Below are 21,366 nucleotides of genomic sequence, written 5' to 3' on the forward strand. Positions count from 1 at the left end.
ATATATATATATATATATATATATATATATATATATATATATATATATATATATAAAAAATATATATATATATATATATATATATATATAAAAAAAAAATATATATATATATATATATATATATATATATATATATATATATATATATAAATATATAAAAAAAATATATATATATATATAAAAAATATATATATATATATATATATATATATATATATATATATATATATATATATATATATATATATAAATATATAAAAAAAAATATATATATATATAGATATATATATATATATATCTATATATATATATATATATATCTATATATATATATATATATATATATCTATATATATATATATCTATATATATATAAATGTACCCACTTCCCGACCAGCTCACGCACAAGATTCCTTTAAGAGCCATAGCAGGCGCACACGCCCGCTGCACGGTGGGGGATCTGATGTGCGTGGCCAATAGGCACGATAGCCGCCAGCCCACCCGCGATTGCCGGCACGAAAGCCAGAACAGGGATTTGTGTGTTTAAACACACAAATCCCTGTTCAGACAGGGGAGGAGAGACAGATCGTCTGTTCCTACTAAGTAGGAACAGTGATCTGCCTCCTCCTCTAGTCAGACCCCTCCCCTCACAGTTATAGACACCTCCCTAGGTAACACATTTAACCCCTTCACCTCCCCCTAGTGTTAACCCCTTCCCTACCAGTGGCATTTACACAATAATCAGTGCATTCTTATAGCACTGATCGCTGTATAAATGTCAATGGTCCCAAAAAAGTGTCAAAAGTGTCCGATATGTCCGCTGCAATGTCGCAGTCCTGCTAAAAAAACAAATCGCAGATCACCGCCATTACTAGTAAAAAAAAAATAATATTAATAAAAATGCCATAAAAATGCCATAAAAATGTCATAAACGCTATAACTTTTGCGCAAACCAATCAATATACGCTTACTGCGATTTTTTTACCAAAAATATGTAGAAGAATATATATTGGCCTAAACTGATGAAGAAATTAATAATTTTTTTACATTTATCTTTTTTTGTTTATAGCACAAAAAATAAATACCGCAGAGATGAGCAAATACCACCAAAAGAAAGCTCTATTTGTGGGAAAAAAGAACGTCAATTTTGTTTGGGTACAGTGTTGCACGACTGCGCAATTGTCAGTTAAAGCGACGCAGTGCTGTATCACAAAAAATAGCCTAGTCATTAAGGGGGCAACTCCTTCCGGGGGCTGAAGTTGTTAATCTCCATTAAAAATGCCTGTAAACTAAATGCGGCTAAATGCGAGTTACCGTGTTTAGCAGCGTTTACAAGCTGTTACAGGCATTTGGCATTTCAAATGCCTCTGAACAACCATCCTGACCGCATTAGGGTGGGGAGGGATAGAGAAAAAGGATGGAGTGGTGATATAGAAGGAGAAGAGAGAGGGGGTGAGAGAAGGGACAGATAATGGGGATGGTAGATAGGACGGGGTGACCAATCTCATCCTGGTACCTCTCCCCCGAATCCGCAGATCCGTAGGTTTAGTTTTCCTGTAAAGCGAGTTAGGCTCAGTCGTCAAGGTGGGCATGTGGTTAGTTGGCTAAATTGAGCCGATTTGGTGAAATGGTGCCAACATGCCCAAGTTTTGGTATATTTAGAGGGTGTTTCATTCTTCCAGAAGCGCATTTGTGATGACAGGCAACTGATGTTGGCCAAGAAGGCCTGGCTCGCAGTCTCTGCTCTAATTCATTCCAAAGGTGTTCTAACGGGTTGAGGTCAGAACTCTTTGCAGGCCAGTCAGGTTCCTCCAACCTAAACTTCCTCATCCATGTCTTTATGGACCTTGCTTTGTGCACTGGTGTGCAGTCATGTTGGAACAGGAAGGGGCCATCCCCAAACTGTTCCCACAAAGTTGGCTGATGATGTGGTTGTTCTCAGACAGGGTTCTTAGCTCATATAGTGTGGGACTGTCCACACTTACAAGCTTTGTAGAGCCAAGTATTTACCCTTATATCTGAGGTCACGGGCTGCTTGACAGCACCTTCTCCATCCATACTCAGCGTGGGCATATTGTCCAAAATGTCTTGGTATGATGACACCTTAAGAGTTCCCTTTACTGGGACTAAGAGGCCAAACGCAACCCCTGGAAAACAACCCCACATCATAATCCCCCCTCCACTAAATGATTTGGACCAGCGCACAAAGCAAGGTCCATAAAAACATGGATGTGCGAGTTTGGGGTGGAGGAACTAGAGCAGAGACTGCGAGTGAGGCCTTCTCGTCCAACATCAGTGCCTGACCTCACAAATGCTCTTCTGGAAGAATGGTCAAACATTCCCATAGACACACTCCTAAACCTTGTGGACAGCCTTCCCAGAAGAGTTGGAGCTGTTGTAGCTGCAAAGGATGGGCCAACTCAATATTGAACCCTACGGCCTAAGACTGGGACGCCATTAAAGTTCATGTGCCTGTAAAGGCAGGCTTCCCAATACTTTTGATAACATTGTGTATATAATAGATATAATACTGATGTTGACAACTCTGTGATGTAATCATTAATTCCTGTGAGCCTCCAATGGCTCACCTAACTTCTGGCTGCTTTGCTTTGATTTGATCTGATTTGATTTGACTTGATTTGTTCTACTCTGTACCACAACACCCAGTGCATCTTTTTGTAAATGCCTTTGATACTCAACTGTTACATTGTATGTTTTATATGTCATAATAATACAATAAAAACCATATTTGAAAAAAGAAAAGAAAACACCAAAATACTGCCCCTGAAAAAAAAAAAAAAATGTGTTAGCGTATAGTTTGCTATTGATAGAACAGCAGCTACAAGTGACCACTGACCTCAAATCAACCAGGCCACTAAGAAGGTAAATGTTTATACCATCTCTTCTATTACAGGGAATTGCCTTTTTGGTTTCTTTAGGGACCTGACAGGATCGCTTTATACAAGGAAGTCTTATTTGAAGAAGAATTAGTCTTTTAAACATTTATTGAATACTTCAGGTCCCCCTAGGCCTAGAGGGACACGGATTAACTCTTTGTCACCAGTTTATTCATCAGCTGACTACAAGTGACACTTTGGAGCAATTCCATCTGCAACCGTCTGAAAAGCACATCTTATCACCATTAACAGTTGTGAGATACGATCAGCATTTATTCAGATATGATTAGAGTTCTCCCATTTTTCATAACAACTCACATCCTTCTACTGAAAAAAGATCTTCCAGCATCAGTTTTATCAGTTGATGTTTCTTTCTTTGCTCAGTGCTCAACCTGCAGGATGGAAGTCCGTCTACTTTTACTTCTCCTCCTTCTACATGGGGTCACCTTGTTCTGTGCAGTGAATGGAGACAATATGACGGAGGGTGAGTACCCAGCGGTGACAGACCTATTCTGACTTCCATAAGTTGGCTGATAAGATGAGGCAGGTCAATGAAATGAACCAGCAGCTCTGCAAAAGTAGGACCCACATGGAGAATCCATTCACACCATTTCTAGGCAGATAGACCGTCACATGGCACAGGTGTTGGTAAAATTGTTGGGCAGCCAGGTCACATCTATAACCAGTACAGCTCACTAAACTGATTGAATGGATAATCTTTACTAATACAATTTTCTTATGTGTGTATTTCTTGTACTTTTGTTATATATTCGATCATCAATTGCATTCTTCCGTATAGGAATCGGTCATGTTTTACATAAAAGAAAACCGGCTGAAGAGTTTTGGACTTCCATTTTTATAATGTATGGCTCATATTTCCATCCGTTGAATATTGGAATACAACATTTTATTAACCACTTGACCCCCCATTTTTTTGAGATACGGCACTGCGTTACTTTAACTGACAAGTGCACGGTCGTACGTTGCTGTACCCAAATAAAATGTACAGTGATACCTCGGTTCTTGAACTTAATTTGTTAAATGACTCTGGTGGCGAACCAAATTGGTTGTGAACCGAGGCAAATTTTCCCATAGGGTTCAATGTAAATCAGGTTAATCCGTTCTGAACTTTTTCTTTTGTTTATATATACAGTAAAATTATGAAATGTATGTACAAAAAAAAGGATACAAGATAAAAGTGGTCTCTGCAGCGGATTTGTCGCAAGATCAATTTTATCGGCGGTGGGAGAGAGGCCCCCCTCCTGCCACTATCCGGTGCCCTCCGACGCTTACCGGAGCCGTCGGCAGCGGCGGAGGCGATCGGATCCTTAATGTGGCTGTGCATGGAGACAAGTGAGGGGAAGATGGCCCCCACCCGTCTCCATGACACTGCGGGGCGGAAGTGACATTTTGACCATAGCTCTTAAAGGGCCATTTTATTTTTTTCATTTTTTTAAATGACAAATTTTTTTTATTGCATTTTTGTGTAAATATGAGATCTGAGGTCTTTTTGACTCCAGATCTCATATTTAACAGGTCCTGTCATGCTTTTTTTTCTATTACAAGGGATGTTTACATTCCTTTTAACAGGAATAAAAGTGACAACATTTTTTTTTTAAAACAGTGTAAAAATAAAAAAATAAAAAAATAAAAAAAAAAAATAAAAAAAAAATTTTTTAAACGTGCCCTGTCCCGCCAAGCTCGCATGCAGAAGCGAACGCATATGTGAGTAGCGCCCGCATATAAAACGGGGTTCAAACCACACATGTGAGGTATCGCCGCGATCAGTAGAGCGAGAGCAATAATTCTAGTCCTAGACCTCCTCTGTAACGCAAAACATGCAATGTGTAGAATTTTTTAAATGTCGCCTATGGAGATTTTTAGGGGTAAAAGTTTGTCGCCATTCCAGGAGCAGGCGCAATTTTGAAGCGTGCCATGTTGGATATTAATTTACTCAGCGTAATATTATATTTCACAATATAAAAAAAAATAGGCTAACTTTACTGTTGTCTTATTTTTTAATTCAAAAAAGTGTATTTAAAAAAAAAAAATGTGCTTGTAAGACGGCTGTGCAAATATGGTGTGACAGAAAGTATTGCAATGACCACCATTTTATTCTCAAGGGTGTTAGAAAAAAAAGTATAATGTTTGGGGGTTCTAAGTAATTTTCTAGCAACAAAAATTGTTTTTAACTTGTAAACACCACATCTAAAAAAGAGGCCCGGTCTTAAAGTGGTTAAACATTTATTACATATAGTGTTTTACATTAAGCTGACCTCTTTCATGTACATCTAAAAAGAAAAAAGCTCCTCTTTAATCCTTGTTTGAAACAATCCCAAACCCCAATTTAACCCCTTCCCGACCAGCCGCCGCAGTTACACTGCGGCAGGTTGGCTCCCCTGCGCGAGCCGTCATAGCTGTACATCGGATCGGGCTTTGTTTTGTCGCACGGTCTCAGTTTTGGCTATCATGTGAGTTACCTTTTTGGCATGGCCCATTATGCCCAATTTCCCCCTTTTCTGCTGATTTTGTTAGACCCATGAAACTATATTGCTTTTCATACATTTTTTATAGAATTTAGATGCATCTGGCTCCTGAAGAGTGGATTGAAGTCCATGAAACGCAGCGTCGGGCCTACCTTTGATGCATCAAACACACATTGACCAATTTCCAGGTGTTGTTTACTTCACATGACTTTTATCTTGCTTGGGGGATTAAGATGCATAATTGTACCTACCCATGTCCTATGGTTGTATATACATAGATTTATTGTCTATATGCGATTTTTTTATGTCTAATGTTTGCCATGAGTTTTTAGGCCATGTTGATCATTGGTCCTTAATAAACATACATATGTTTGCACCTCTGTAAGTGTGATTGGGCTGCATCATGCGCACCTCATTTAATGTCCCAACCTCCCCCCCTCTTTTTCATGATATTAAGGATGGGGGCGCAAACTTTCCCTTGCGTCCCAATTAAAGTCCTAAGTTTGCTTTTCCCCCTATTGCTTACATCAGATCTCTAGGACGCTGTAGCAGACGCGCGTGTGTCCCTGGAACTGATGCCTGTGCCCGGCGGGTGTGATAACCGCTAGGCATCTGCGATTGCTCATGACAGAGCGAGAACCGGGATCTGTGTGTGTAAACACACAAATCCCGGTTCTATCTGGGGAGTAGAGAGAGATTGTGTGTTCCTACCGAGTAGAAACAACAATCTCTCTCCTCCTCTAGTCAGCCACATTCCCACCACAGTTAGAACACACAGTAAGGGAACACACATTTTACTCCTTGATCGCCCCCTAGTGTTAACCCCTTCCCTGCCAGTGACATTTATACAGTAATCAGTGGCTATTTATATGATCGCTGTATAAATGTCAACGGTCCCAAAAAAGTGTCAAAAGTGTCAGATTTGTCAATGTCGCAATGTCTCGGTCCCGATAAATATCGCAGATCCCCGTCATTACTAGTAAAAAAATAATAATAATAAAAATGCCATAAATCTATCCCCTATTTTGTAGACGCTATAACTTTTGCGTAAAACCAATCAATATACGCTTATTGCAATTTTATTTACCAAAAATATGTAGAAGAATACATATCGACCTAAACTGATGAAGAAATTAGTTTTTTTTTTAGTTTTTTTGGGATATTTATTATAGCAAAAAGTACAAAATATTGTGTTTTTTTCAAAATTGTTGCTCTTTTTTTGTTTATAGCGCAAGAAATAAAAACCGCAGAGGTGATCAAATATCACCAAAAGAAAGCTCTATTTGTGGGAAAATAAGGATGTACATTTTGTTTGGGTACAACGTAGCAGTACCGCGCAATTGTCAGTTAAAGTGACGCAGTGCAGTATCGGAAAAAATTGCCTAGTCATTAAGGGGGAAAATCTTCCGGGGCTGAAGTGGTTAAATGACCAATCTAGGGGTCAGAAAACAGCACTGTACATCCAGGAAAAGATCATCTGAGGGCATGATAAAGTTGTAGAATTCATATGAACTGTTGCCCAATCAAGTGAGCCCACCCTCATGGTAGTCAAGGGGCAGAAACCCCTATCTGAGTGGACAGGTTCACTGCTCTTCTCAATAGGAACGTGTCAGAGCAGGGAAGATGACCGCGGCTCGGGTTCGTGAACTGGAGCAAATTTTTGTGAACTCTTCTGTTCGTGAACGGAGTTGTTCGTGAACAGAAGAGTTTGTGAACCGAGGTATCACTATTTGTCCTTTTTCCCCACAAATAGAGCTTTCTTTAGGTGGTATTTGATGACCTCTGCGTTTTTCTATTTTTTCGCTAAAAACAAAAGAAGGCCGACAATTTTGTAAAAACAAAACAATATTTTTTACTTTGTGCTATAAAACATATCCAATAAAAATTTAAAAAAAATCTAATTTCTTCATAAATTTTGGCCAATATGTATTCTGCTACATATTTTTGGTTAAATAAATTAAGCGTATATTGATTGGTTTGTACCATAGTTATAGTGTCTACAAACTATGGGATACTTTTATTTATTTATTTATTTTTTACTAGTAATGTCGACGATCAGCAACTTATAGCGGGACTGCGATATTTCGACAGACATTCTGACACTTATGCGGAGTACACACAAGCAGACTTTGACTGGACTGGTCCGACGGTCTATCTGACAGACTTCTGGTGGACTTCCGACAGACTTTCCCAATGAACGGACTTGCCTACACACGATCACACCAAAGTCCGATGGATTCGTACGTGATGACGTACGACCGGACTAAAATGAGGAAGTTGATAGCCAGTAGCCAATAGCTGCCCTATCATCGGTTTTCCTCCGTCGGACTAGCATACAGACGAGCGGACTTTTCGACAGGAACTGGGTCCGGCGGAGTTCCGACGTAAAGATTTGAAACATGTTCCAAATCTAAAGTCCGTCAGATTTTCAACCGAAAAAGTCCGCTGCAGGTCCGATGAAGCCCACACACGGTCGAATTGTCCGCCGGACTCAGTCCGTCCGACCAGTCCGGACGAAAAGTCTGCTCGTCTGTACGCGGCATAACTGACACTTTTGGCACTTTTTGGGAACCAGTGACACTAATACAGTGATCAGTGCTAAAAATATATGTACTGTTACTGTACTAATGATGCTGGCTGGGAAGGGGTTAAAATCAGGGGCGAAGATTAACCACATGCCGACCGTCGCACCCTGATTTACATCGGCAGAATGGCACGGGCAGGGAAAAGGGTGTACCCGTACGTCCCTTTGAAATTCCCACCTAGTGGGCATGTGCGCGTGCCCGCGGGTCCTGCAAATTCGATGTTTGCTGGCAGCCCGCGATTGCGGTGAGGAGCTGCAGGACAGGGAGATGCCTATGTAAACAAGGCATTTCTCTGTTCTGCCTAGCAACATGACAGGGATCTACTTATCCCAGTGATCTCTGTCATGTTCTAGTGAGCCCACCTCCCTACAGTTAGAACACATCCAGGGAACACACTTAACCCCTTGATCACCCCCTAGTGTTTAACCCCTTCCAAGCCAGTGTCATTTACACAGTAATCAATGCATTTTTATAGCACTGATCGCTGTATAAATACCAATGGTCCCAAAATAGTGTCAAAAGTGTCCGATCTGTCCTCCGCAATGTCACAGTGACCATAAAAATTGCAGATCACCGCCATTACTAATAGAAAAAATTAATAATAGAAATGCCATAAAACTATCCCCTATTGTGTAGACGTTATAACTTTTGCGCAAACCAATCAATATACGCTTATTGCGATTTTTTTTACCAAAAATATGTAGAAGAATACATATCGGCCTAATCTGAGGAAAAAAAATGTTTTTTTATTTATTTTTGGGGGATTTATCATAGAAAAAAGTAAAAAATATTGCTTTTTTTTCAAAATTGTCGCTCTTTTTTTGTTTATAGCACAAAAAATAAAAACAGCAGAGGTGATCAACTACCCCAAAAGAAATCTATATTTGTGGGGAAAAAAGGACATCAATTTTGTTTGGGTGCAACGTTGCACGACCGCGCAATTGTCAGTTACTTTTGTGAGTGTTATTAACCTTCGCAATAAATTGTGCATTGATCTTCTACACTCAGGTCGGTGCTTCCTGTCTCTTTCTCTTCAATTGTATCCACAGAGTTGGCTTTTCTCTGAGGATAGCTGCCACAGTTATGCCGCGTACACACGAGCGGACTTTCTATCCTACTTGGTCCGGCACACTTTCCGACGGACTTTGTCCGCCAGGTGCGCCGGACTTTAAAACGAACGGACTTGCCCACACACGCCGGGATTTTCCGGCGGGCTAAGTCCGCCCGTCTTTCCGACGGACTTTCGCCGGAGTTCCGGCGGACTTTCAGAATGAACGGACTTGCCCACACACGGACAAGTCCGTTCATTTTGAACGTGACTCAGGTGCGACGGGACTAGAAAAGGATGTCAATCTTGCCGCTTTTACCGGCTAGATTGACACCTTGCGAGCCCCGTCGCGGGGCATACCAGGCCCATAGGTCTGGTATGGATTATAAAGGGGAACCCCGCTACGCCGAAAAAACGGCGTGGGGTCCCCCCTAAAATCCATACCAGACCCCGATCCGAGCACGCAGCCTGGCCGGTCAGGAAAGGGGGTGGGGACGAGCGAGCGCCCCCCCCCTCCTGAACCGTACCAGGCCGCATGCCCTCAACATGGGGGGTGGGTGCTTTGGGGCAGGGGGGCGCCCTGCGCCCCCCCCCCCAAAGCACCTTGTCCCCATGTTGATGAGGACAAGGGCCTCTTCCCGACAACCCTGGCCGTTGGTTGTCGGGGTCTGCGGGCGGGGGCTTATCGGAATCTGGGAGCCCCCTTTAATAAGGGGGCCCCCAGATCCCGGCCCCCCACCCTATGTAAATGAGTATGGGGTACATGGTACCCCTACCCATTTACCTAGGAAAAAAGTGTAAGTAATAAAACACACCACACAGGTTTTTAAAATATTTTATTAAACAGCTCCGGGGGGGGGGTCTTCTTCCGGCTTCGGGGGTCCCTCCGCTTCATCTTCTCCCGGCGTCCGGTTGGTTCTTCTCCGCTCTCCGGCCTCTTCTCCCGGTGTCGCAGGTCTTCGGCCGGCCCCTCCGCTCTCTTCATGTAGCTCTATTGCGAGCGGAGGTCCGGACTTCTGGGCTTCTTGGCTTCTTGGCTTCTTGGCTTCTCTTCTCTTCTCTTCCCCCAGATGTTGACACGACGCTCTCTCCGGCTGGACTGGTCTCTGAGGGCTGCGTTGTGACTTATATAGGCGGAGACCCCGCCCCCATATGATGTCACAGTCCCTGGGCATGCTGGGACTGTGACGTTTTAGGGGGCGTGGTCGGGGGGCGTGGTCGACCACGCCCCTAAAACGTCACAGTCCCAGCATGCCCAGGGACTGTGACATCATATGGGGGCGGGGTCTCCGCCTATATAAGTCACAACGCAGCCCTCAGAAACCAGTCCAGCCGGAGAGAGCGTCGTGTCAACATCTGGGGGAAGAGAAGAGAAGAGAAGCCAAGAAGCCAAGAAGCCAAGAAGCCAAGAAGCCCGGACCTCCGCTCGCAATAGAGCTACATGAAGAGAGCGGAGGGGCCGGCCGAAGACCTGCGACACCGGGAGAAGAGGCCGGAGAGCGGAGAAGAACCAACCGGACGCCGGGAGAAGATGAAGCGGAGGGACCCCCGAAGCCGGAAGAAGACCCCCGAAGCCGGAGGAAGATCCCCCCCCGGAGCTGTTTAATAAAATATTTTAAAAACCTGTGTAGTGTGTTTTATTACTTACACTTTTTTCCTAGGTAAATGGGTAGGGGTACCATGTACCCCATACTCATTTACATAGGGTGGGGGGCCGGGATCTGGGGGCCCCCTTATTAAAGGGGGCTCCCAGATTCCGATAAGCCCCCGCCCGCAGACCCCGACAACCAACGGCCAGGGTTGTCGGGAAGAGGCCCTTGTCCTCATCAACATGGGGACAAGGTGCTTTGGGGGGGGGGGCGCAGGGCGCCCCCCTCCCCCAAAGCACCCACCCCCCATGTTGAGGGCATGCGGCCTGGTACGGTTCAGGAGGGGGGGGGGGGCGCTCGCTCGTCCCCACCCCCTTTCCTGACCGGCCGGGCTGCGTGCTCGGATCGGGGTCTGGTATGGATTTTAGGGGGACCCCACGCCGTTTTTTCGGCGTAGCGGGGTTCCCCTTTATAATCCATACCAGACCTAAGGGCCTGGTATGCCCCGCGCTCGCCGCAATAGGAAGATTTGTTTTTCCTATTGCAGCGAGCGCGAGATGCAATACCATCCCCTCGTGTCGTATTTGGTCTGTCGGACCAGCCTACACACGAGCGGGCTTTCCGTCGGACCAGCACACACACGAGCGGACTTTCCGCCCGAAACTGAGTCCGACGGAAAGATTTCAAACATGTTTGAAATCTAGGTCCGGCGGGCTTTTGGGAAGAAGTCCGCCGGAAAAGTCCGCCGCCGCCCACACACGGGCGGATTGTCCGGCACACTCTGGTCCGCCGGACCAAGTATGCCGGAAAGTCCGACCGTGTGTACGCGGCATTAGTTTTATCCTTTGGACTTATGGACTCTCCCTGTTCCCTTCAGTTATAGGTGTGTCACCTCAGTGTATTTACCTGTTACAGTCCCACTGACCTATGTGTTTATAGATAGGTTCACTGCTACTAATCATATAACAGTATTATTTATTTATTTATTTATTTATTTATTTATAGTATTTTACCATTTATTATATATATAGTGTATATTGCTCATCTGTTTATTTGGTTTGTTGCGCCAGTCTTTTACCTTTTCTAGACACTATAGCTGGCTTCTGTGTTCTTCACCTATAGCAGCCACCTTTCCCAAAAGGCAAGCAGGCCTACAGGTACTCGGTTGCCCCCAGGACTTATAAATAATGCTATAGTGCCTGGCCACCATGCTGGGGCAGATGCAAACCGAGCAAGCAAACAGGTACTTGCAGTTGGCAGACAAGCAAAGTGGTTCAATGACAATCAGGGTACAAGGAAGGCAAGGTTCAGAATAGTCAGGGTGAAATTTGTTATTCAAAATGCAGGCAAAGTTCGGAGAGTGGTCGATATCTGATCCGAGGTCGTCAACGAGGGAATTCAATCTCGCAGAGCAAGACAGACAAAATAGGGAGCTTGGAACACATGTAACAAATGCAATATCACAAGCATGAAATTGCAGGCTTGGCTGGCTTAAATCGGGTTTGGTCTCCACTCAGAAACTGGCCACATCAATCACCTTGCAGGGGGACAGACAGACAGGATGCATCATAGCCAAGACCAAGATGATGTAATGAGACCAGCAGCTTTCAAAGAGCAGGAGTGTTTACACGTTCCTGACAGCTATTAATAATATAAAAAAGTTCTCATAATATGTCCACTTGTAAATTATAAAAGTCTCCAAAATGTCTCATAATATGGAATTTTCACAACTGATAACCTTTAATTGTTTATGATCCATGAAAAGAGAGCTATTGTTTGTTGATTTAGTCACTAAAAATCATTTCAGCTGTAGCTGTCATTGAGATGTCACTCATCTGTCTTCATCTCATCTTTTTATTGCAGAGAACATCAGAGACACTCAATCTGTCACATCAAGACCGACTACTATGCAGAATATAACGACTCTGCAGTGTGATAATTGTACAAAGAAGACCAAACACCCCACCACACATGTGCTACCCACCAATCATAGCGCACAAGGACCTTCTCCTTCACCCTCTCCTACAGAATACATTGTGATTGGCATATCAGGAGTCTGTCTAAGAATAAAGGCAATCTTCATAGTAATGCTGAACACCACCAAGATCACAAATGTAAGTTATTTCTGAGTAAAATCTAGGTGTAAAGGCCCAGGGGCGTTGCTAGATCTACAAAAGATCTGGGGCCAGGGCCCATAGCAGCGAGGTAAAGAAAGTCATACACATGTATATGATATACATGTGTGTGTGTGTGTGTGTATGTATATATATATATATATATATATATATATATATATATATATATATATATATATATACCGTTACATATCTGAGTGGGGATTTCCCCCTAGATCAGGGTCCCCAGAGAGCCCCTTCCTTACATCAGCGTCCCCAGAGAGCCCCCCTCTTACATCAGGGTCCCCAGAGGGCCCCAGGGCTCAAGAGTGCGCTGCATGAAGAATGCAGGGCTCAGCTGTGCCCATCTATGCAGCCTCATCAGCGCCCAGCAATGCAGCCTCATCAGTGCCCAGCGATGCAGCTTCACCAGTGCCCAGGAATGAAGCCTCACCAGTGCACAGGAATGCAGCCTCACCTGTGTCCAGCACTGCACCCCCCACTGTAATGTCCTCTGTCCCCTGCACCCCCACCTCACTGCAGTGTCCTCTGTTCCCTGCACCCCACCCCACTGTAGTGACCTCTGTCTCCTGCATCCCCACTGTAGTACCCTCTGTCCCCTGCACCCCCACATCACTGTAGTGTCCTCTGTCCCCTGCACCCCACCCCACAAATGCACACTGTGTAGATACTCTTCTACCTTACATCAGAGCATCGGCATCACAGGGCTGGATGGGGGTGGGAACTACTAAAGTTAACCTTTCACATTAACAATCTGGTGATTGGTTGCTAGGATCGTCCGGCAGCCAATCATGTGCTGTTTACTGGAAAAAGTTAACTCCAACAGTTTCCGTCCCCATCCAGGCCTGTGATACTGGCCACTCGCCGCTGTCCAATGGAGAGGTCAGCAGCAAAAATGTCTGCGGACTGGTATCTGTATTCAGCATTGGTGTACCGGTGCCCGTATTTAGCCGTGGTGGGCCGGGTGCAGCCCGCTGGTTGCCAACCCCTGCCCTAGCGACTCGGGGCTATGGGCCCCAGATTTGGGGCTATAGCCCCAGTAGCCACCCCCTAGCAATGCCACTGTAAAGGCTTGAGAGCCAATGCCAGTGAAGCGCAGCAGTTTAGAATTGGTTTTGATTATTCCATCAAATCCCATGATTACCAGATCCATGACTAGATGACATCCAGTTTCTAAAGGTCATAGACAGAGTTGCCAGCAAAGGGCAATGGCCATAAATCTTACAACAGTGTGCTATTATCATTGATTGAATCAGTAGCAATTACCCATCTCTCATCAGCTAATATCTATTTGCAGTGGATAAGGGAAGGATGATATGAAATTTGAGGACATTCCAGTAGCTGGACATCACACTGTTGCTGTGTCTTGTTACAATTTAATTTCTGCAATTCATTTAGCTCTGTGATTGCATTTCTTGCAAATAGGTTGCAATAATGATTCCCCAGCTCTTCTCAGCTCATACCTATAAGTATGCAATAGCTATTAGAGGGGTCATACAAAATGTGGAAACCTTCCAATAAATGGACATCACACTGTTTCTGAATGTATGGATTAGGTGACAGGTCACTACAGATATCTCTGTGGATTAAACAACACAGGGAAATGGTATTACTCTCAGATGACTCTGACTGCACTCACCAGCTGCTGGAGGAGTATCCAACAATGGGGCCCGTCTGTTCCCCAAAAACTCTCCAACAGTGCATACTGTTAATTCTTCTTTTTATTCAACTTTATTGTACAATGTTCACTGCATCTCCCCCAATAGTTGCTCCTTCTGATACATTTCACCCTCTTTCAGGACTTAGCTATGGAGGCAAAGGATAAACAGAAAAGTCAGTGCTACTACCCATACACCACATAGATAGCAGAGCTCCCAGGTGCTCGATCCACAGTCGCTGGCTGAGTAGAGTAATGTTGAAAAAATAATCTGCACTCCGGTTGTTCTTAAAATTTCTTCATTTTATTAAATAGCCACAGTGAACAAACACAAATTGAGTAAGTTGACGTGTTTCAGCCTATAAGGCCTTAGTCATAACCATGACTAAGGCCTTATAGGCTGAAACGCGTCAACTGACTCAATCTGCATTTGTTCACTGTGGCTATTCAATAAAATGAAGAAATTTTAAAAGCAACAACCGGAGTGTGGATCATTTTTTCAACATGGAGGCAAAGGAGTTCTTTTCTGTCTCTTTCTTGTTCAGATGGAAAAGCAGACTACTATAATCTCAGCTGAAATGATAAAAAGGTACTACATAGTGATTTGTATCTTCCAACATTGAATTTGAATATTAATTGTGTTTTGACCACTTGACCTCTGGAAGATTTACCCCCTTTCATGACCAGACAATTTTTGCTTTTTGCCACTGCATTACTTTAACTGACAAATGCGTGGTCATGCAACGCTGTACACAAACAAAATTTATATAATTTTTTTCCCCACAAATAGAGCTTTCTTTTGGTGGTATTTCATCATTATTGTTTTTTTTTGTGTGTTATAAATGAAAAAAGACCGAAAATTAAAAAACAAACAATATTTTTTACTTTCTGCTATAAAACATATCCAATAAAAACATTGAAAAAAATCAAATTTCTTCATAAATTTAGGCCAATATGTATTCTACTACATATTTTTTGTAAAAAATCCCAGTGTATACTGATTGGTTTATGCAAATCTTATAGTGTCTACAACTATTTTGTTTATTTTTATTTTTTTATACTAGTAATGGCGGTGATCAGTGACTTATAGTGGGGCTGCGATAGTGTGGCAGACGGTCTGAGATTAAATGACACTAAGGGGTTTATTTACTAAAGCTGGAGAGGACAAAACCAGGCTCAGTTCTGCAGAGAAACCAATCAGCTACTAATTTCAGCTTGTTCAATTAAGCTTTGGCAAAAAAACCTGGAAGCTGATTGGTTTCTATGCTGAAGTGAAACTATTTTTTGCACTCTCCAGCTTTAGTAAATAAACCCCTAATGCCCCGTACACACGAGCGGACTTTCCGGCATACTTGGTCCGGTGGACCAGAGTCCGCCGCACGATCCGATCGTGTGTAGGCTCCCGTGGACTTTTTTTTCTCAAAAGTCCGCCGGACCTAGAAATGAAGCATGTTTCAAATCTTTCCGTCGTAAGTCCGCCGAAATCAGTTCCTGATGGAAAGCCCATTCATCTGTATGCTGGTCCGACGGACCAGATACGATGCAAGGGCAGGGTATTGCATTTCGCGCTCACTGCAATAGGAAAAACAAATTTTCCCATTGCGGCGAGCGCGGGGCATACCAGGCCCTTAGGTCTGGTATGGACTTTAAGGGGAACCCCCTACGCCGAAAAAACGGCGTGGGGTCCCCCCCAAAGTCCATACCAGACCCTGATCCGAGCACGCAGCCCGGCCAATCAGGTAAGGGATGGGGACGAGCGAGCGCCCCCCCTGAACCGTACCAGGCCGCATGCCCTCAACATGGGGGGGTGGGTGCTTTGGGTGCCCTGCGGGGCCCCCCCACCACAAAGCACCTTGTCCCCATGTTGATGAGGACAAGGGCCTCTTCCCGACAACCCTGGCCGTTGGTTGTCGGGGTCTGCGGGCGGGGGGCTTATCGGAATCCGGGAGCCCCCTATAATAAGAGGGCCCCCAGATCCCCCCACCCTATGTGAATGAGTATGGGGTACATGGTACCCCTACCCATCTACCTAGGGAAAAAGTGTCAATAATAAAACACACTACACAGGTTTTTAAAGTAATTTATTAGACAGCTCTGGGGGGTCTTCTTCCGGCTTCGGGGGTCTCCTTCTGACTTCGGGGGTCCCTTCGGTTCCTCTTCTCCTGGCATCCAGTTGGTTCTTCTCCGCTCTCTCTGGCCTCTTCTCCCGATGTTCGACCTCTGCTCCCGGTGTTCCAGTTCTTCTGCCAGCTCCTCTGCTATCTTCATGCCGCTCTTTTGCTAGCGAGGGCCCAGACTTCTGGCTTCTGGGCTTCTTCCCTCTTCTCTTCTTCCGATGTTGACACGACGGTCTCTCCGGCTGGAATGCTCTCTGAGCACTCCGATGTGACTTATATAGGCGGAGACCCCGCCCCCTTATGCCGTCACAGTCCCTGGGCATGCTGGGATTGTGACGTTTTAAGGGGGTGTGGTCAACATTACAGACTCCTAAAGATTGCTGTTTTTTGTGGAGGGGCGGGTTCTGATAAAGGGGAGATATGATAATGGGATAGTTGAGGTAAGATGGGTTGATAATTATGTGCTTGTTTAAGGCTGCAGAAAGAACAATATTATCATTAATATGTTGCACCTTTAATATTGTTAATTGTGGGAATGTTTTGTGCATAAAAATCTTTTTCCTCTATGAGATATCCCTGACAGAGGTGAAACATGTCAGTGAGGAACAGAGTTTGGGGGGTATACAATGAATGAACATGGTTTATTAAATAAATAGATTACCAGCTCTGTGAATTACAATGTGTCTAGGGTTAAAATAATCCATAGATTACAGTTATTAGGTAGTAAGCAATGAGAACATTTTTATGCTATGACCCTGGTCTATCTCACACTGAGTTTGTTGTGCTCTTCAGATCACCATCCCATCACCTCCAATCACACTTGCTTCTGGAGTATGTAGCGAGGGTGAAGCATGGCTGGGACTGATATTTCCAGGAGGAGATCTTAGCTTGACATTCATGGAGGTAAGAAATGCATAGATGGGTGTGGGGCGCAATGGGTAGATGGGCTATGGAGGGCAAAATATGTCTATATCACAGCAAGAATCACATTCTGTCCAGCAGGTACAGAGGTAATGACAGGTCAGTGTCATGGGAAGTCCTTTCTGTTTCAATCATTTTTATTAAGTTTTTATTTTCAGGATATGAAAAGTATACAAAATATAGCAACAACTATTTTTGTAAGGTAACATACACTGCAGTATGGGCTCACATAAGACAACAAGGAACAAAGTTGGACTGCTCGATAGTTTGATGAAAGGTCTAGATAGTGATAGTAGGCCATCTCACAGCAGTTCTATGACATGAAAGACTTTGATTGGAGGGAAAACAGTGCCCCTCCAAGTAAAAAAGGTAAGGGCCATCAAAACCTAGAACATCCTAAAGCATGATCATCAATGAAAATTATATATAACAAAATTATAACCTTATAACCAATACCCTCCCAGGGTCAGGTCCAAACATCTGTTTGACCAGGTATTTGGGTCCAAGGACCCCTCTATCAATACCAGGAGGGCCATATATATATATATATATATAAAAAAACTTTGAGAAATCATAGAGAGGAGAGGTACTGAGGGAGTATAGAAGAAAGAATAGTAGGTCCAAAAGAAGAAAAAGAGTAGAAAGAAAGTGGTTCCGCCAGGGAGGTCATGCTCTCTCGAGCCTGGGGGTCAATTCCACATGTCCGGAACCTGCAAATAACTAAGCCAGGGGGACCACATTTTTAAAAAAAAGCATGATTGCTTCTCCTGTTAGACACGCTAAATCTTTTTGTTCAGCATGATCCAGGTAAGTTTGCGTTTTATCAAGGGAAGATCTATAACTGGGCTTTTCCATGCCAATGCAATAGCGATATTAGCCGCTAAAAACATAAAGCAGATTAATGTCTGTGTGTGTCTTGGGACATTCTCAACCTGCTTATTCAACAGGGCTATGCTCGTGTCCTTGGTAGGGATGAAAAACAAAGAAAAAACTGTGCTTTACCATGAATAATATATGCATAAAAATAAATTAATGCAAATAGAAAGGATATGAGAAAACACCAAATATAAATATATACATTAAGATTATATAGCAAAATACAGAAGACAGAAATTCAAAGAGTATTCTGAATAATATTAAGTGCATATAAATCAATAGTGCCAAAATCAAAAATTGGTGAAAAACCATAAATAGTGATGATATATTAATATCATGTAGCAAAGTCCATATAGCAGAAAATCGGAAAATCTTCAAGGGGAATGGGAAGAGTTCCCTGATAGCTCTTCATAGGGATCAATGTGGAAAGGTAGGAAATTGAAAACACCCGTCGCAGTGATCCTCCACCACCTAAATTACACGCTTACCAGATTGCAAGCTCAACAGGCTCGTAGACAGACCAAAGACCCGGTAGGCAGTAGGCAATAAAGCATCCCTCTATGCAGCGTGGCAGGTAGTGGGCAAACCAGGCACATATAGGACCTCAGATCCAGATATCCAACCAGCAATAGAGCATCCCTCTAGCAGCGCAGCTCCTCTGCTGCCACTTCCAGTAACTGGAAGTGCCCCCCAGCTAAATGATTACTACCAGGCCTGTTGAATAAAGATATCACTTAAATAGAAGCTATCTGACAAAGGGAAGTATGCTAAAAAGATCTAAAAAAGCAACATATCATGCTACGATCTAAATAAATTAAAGAACATATGAGAACACATGTATCAGTCAAAAAAGGATTACAAAGCCATTTTTAAGGCTTTGGGACTCCAATGAACCACGGTGAGAGCCATTATTCACAAACAGAGAAAACTTGGAACAGGGGTGAACCTTCCCAGGAGTGGCCGGCCTACAAAAATTACTCCAAGAGCACAACAATGACTCATCCAGGAGGTCATAAAAGAACCCAGATCTAAAGAACTGCAGGCCTCACTTTCCTCAGGTATGGTCAGTGTTCATGATTAAAGAATATGAAAAAGACTGGGCAAAAATGGCATCCATGAGAGAGTTCCAAGGCAAAAGCCACTGCTGACCAAAAAGAACATAAAGGCTCATCTGACATTTGCCAAAAAACATCTTGATTAATCCCAAGACTTTTGGGCATATATTCTGTGGACTGATGAGACAAAAGTTGAACTTTTTGGAAGGTGTGCATCCTGTTACATCTTACCATGATGGCCTGAAGAAGGAGTGCATGTTCCGCAAATGCGTTGCATACATACCTCACATCACGACTGGTCCGCTCCTGATGGCTGGGACCGAGACCAGTATTGCCAAGAACCTTTTGCTTATAGCTCTTTATGCTTGGTTTTACTGTATATGGTTTTTGTGAGTAATACTCTTTTTAATTTCATTAAAGTGACTATATTGCTGCACTTAGTAGGTGCTTGTGTCTCTCTCCTTGTACCCTCACAGAGCCACGTCTTGCTCTAAGACTGAGCTGCCACATTAGTGTGCTTCCCAATTATGGACATTTTAACCCATGGTCTTTCTTAATTTGTGAACCTGAGCCCTCATTCATGTTCCTCTAAGTGCGCCAATATCTGTTTTTATTGTAAAACTAACACAGCATTTAATAAAAAGAACATCATACCAATAGTCAAACGTGGTGGTAGTGTGATGGTCTGGGACTGCTTTGCAGCTTCAGGACCGGGACAACTTGCCATAATTGATGGAACCATGAATTCTGTGCTCTACCAGAAAATCCGGAAGGAGAATGTTCGGCCATCAATTCATAACCTCAAGTTCAAGTGGACTTGAGTTATGCATCAGCACAACACTCCAGCAAGTCCACCTCTGAACAGTTCAAAGAAAAAAAATGTAAGGTTCTGAAGTGGCCTAGACAAAGCCTGGACCTAAAACTGATTGAGATGCTGTCGCATGGCCTTAAGGGCTGTTCATGCTGGAAAACCCTCCAATGTGGCTGAATTAAAACAATTCTGCAAAGAAAAGTAGGCCAAAATTCCTCCACAGCGATGTGAAAGACTTATTGGCAGTTATCATAAATGCTTGATTGCAGTTGTGACCACCAATGGTGAAAAAAACAGTTATTAGGTTTAGGGGCAGTTACTTTTTCACATAGAGCCAGGCAGGTTTGGACAGATTTTTTCCCTTAATAAATTAAATTTTCATTTACCAACCGCATTTTGTATTTACTCAGGTTATTTTTGTGTAATATTAAAATGTGTCTGAATCATTTAAGAATGACAAATATGCAAAAAAATAAATAAATAAATAAATCAGGAAATACTTTTTTCATAGCACTGTAGTAAACACCTAGTAAGAATTGTATTGATGGAATAATTTGTACTATTCTTTCTGTAGAACAAGACGGACAGTTTGTTTTACCTGGGGGAGGTTGGCTTTTTCATAGAGGAAGAAGGTAATACAATGAATACAACTTCATACTGCCAGGATATTTTAGCAACAAAGTAAAGCTTTGCCACCTCTGTATCCAAATGTATTAGTCCAAGTTACACCGTCAGTTTACCCAAATCTGATATTTCAATGTTTGATGGATGTGGAGAGTTACAAGTTGCAAGAAGACACAAAAGTGAGTGGGGTCATCCAAAACACCCTTGCAGACAAGAACAGACCTGGGTATTATGGCAAGGAAATATTAAAAGAGCCAAGGCATACTGATCAGCAGCAAATCTGTTCTGCTGCTTGTTATTCTCTCACCACGCAATCTCCTCTACTTTGCTACAGTCTGCTTCGTTCCAGGACTTGGCCAAATTCCACCTGCTGATTAATATAGCCCCTACACAGCCAGTCCCTGCCCGGTCTGTCAATCAGCCTCTCTATTTAGCTGGACTCAGATCAACACCCATTGTCTGAGCAAAAGGTTTGACTTAAGCCTATATTTGAATATACTAGCTTGCTGCCCATCCTGACCTTTGGCTTTTCCCCATTGCTGAAATTGATTGTTGACTTTGTACC

The 21,366-nt window shown here is 43.2% G+C and overlaps 1 protein-coding gene across 1 annotated transcript in view; it reads left to right on the top strand.

Annotated features, from left to right (window-relative positions):
• Nucleotides 1–3,149: 3,149 nt before the first annotated feature.
• LOC141134886 (uncharacterized) overlaps nucleotides 3,150–21,366 on the top strand; it is a 31,473-nt gene continuing 13,256 nt past the window's right edge. The window contains exons 1-4 of the mRNA XM_073624315.1: nucleotides 3,150–3,381; nucleotides 12,469–12,719; nucleotides 17,307–17,417; nucleotides 20,752–20,809. Of these exons, the coding sequence (XP_073480416.1) occupies nucleotides 3,180–3,381; nucleotides 12,469–12,719; nucleotides 17,307–17,417; nucleotides 20,752–20,809 (622 nt within the window). The 5' untranslated portion in view covers nucleotides 3,150–3,179. The remainder of the gene's footprint in view (nucleotides 3,382–12,468; nucleotides 12,720–17,306; nucleotides 17,418–20,751; nucleotides 20,810–21,366) is intronic.

The sequence above is a fragment of the Aquarana catesbeiana genome, linkage group LG03 (assembly GCF_042186555.1).
Source record: "Aquarana catesbeiana isolate 2022-GZ linkage group LG03, ASM4218655v1, whole genome shotgun sequence".
Classification (NCBI taxonomy): Eukaryota; Metazoa; Chordata; class Amphibia; order Anura; family Ranidae; genus Aquarana; species Aquarana catesbeiana.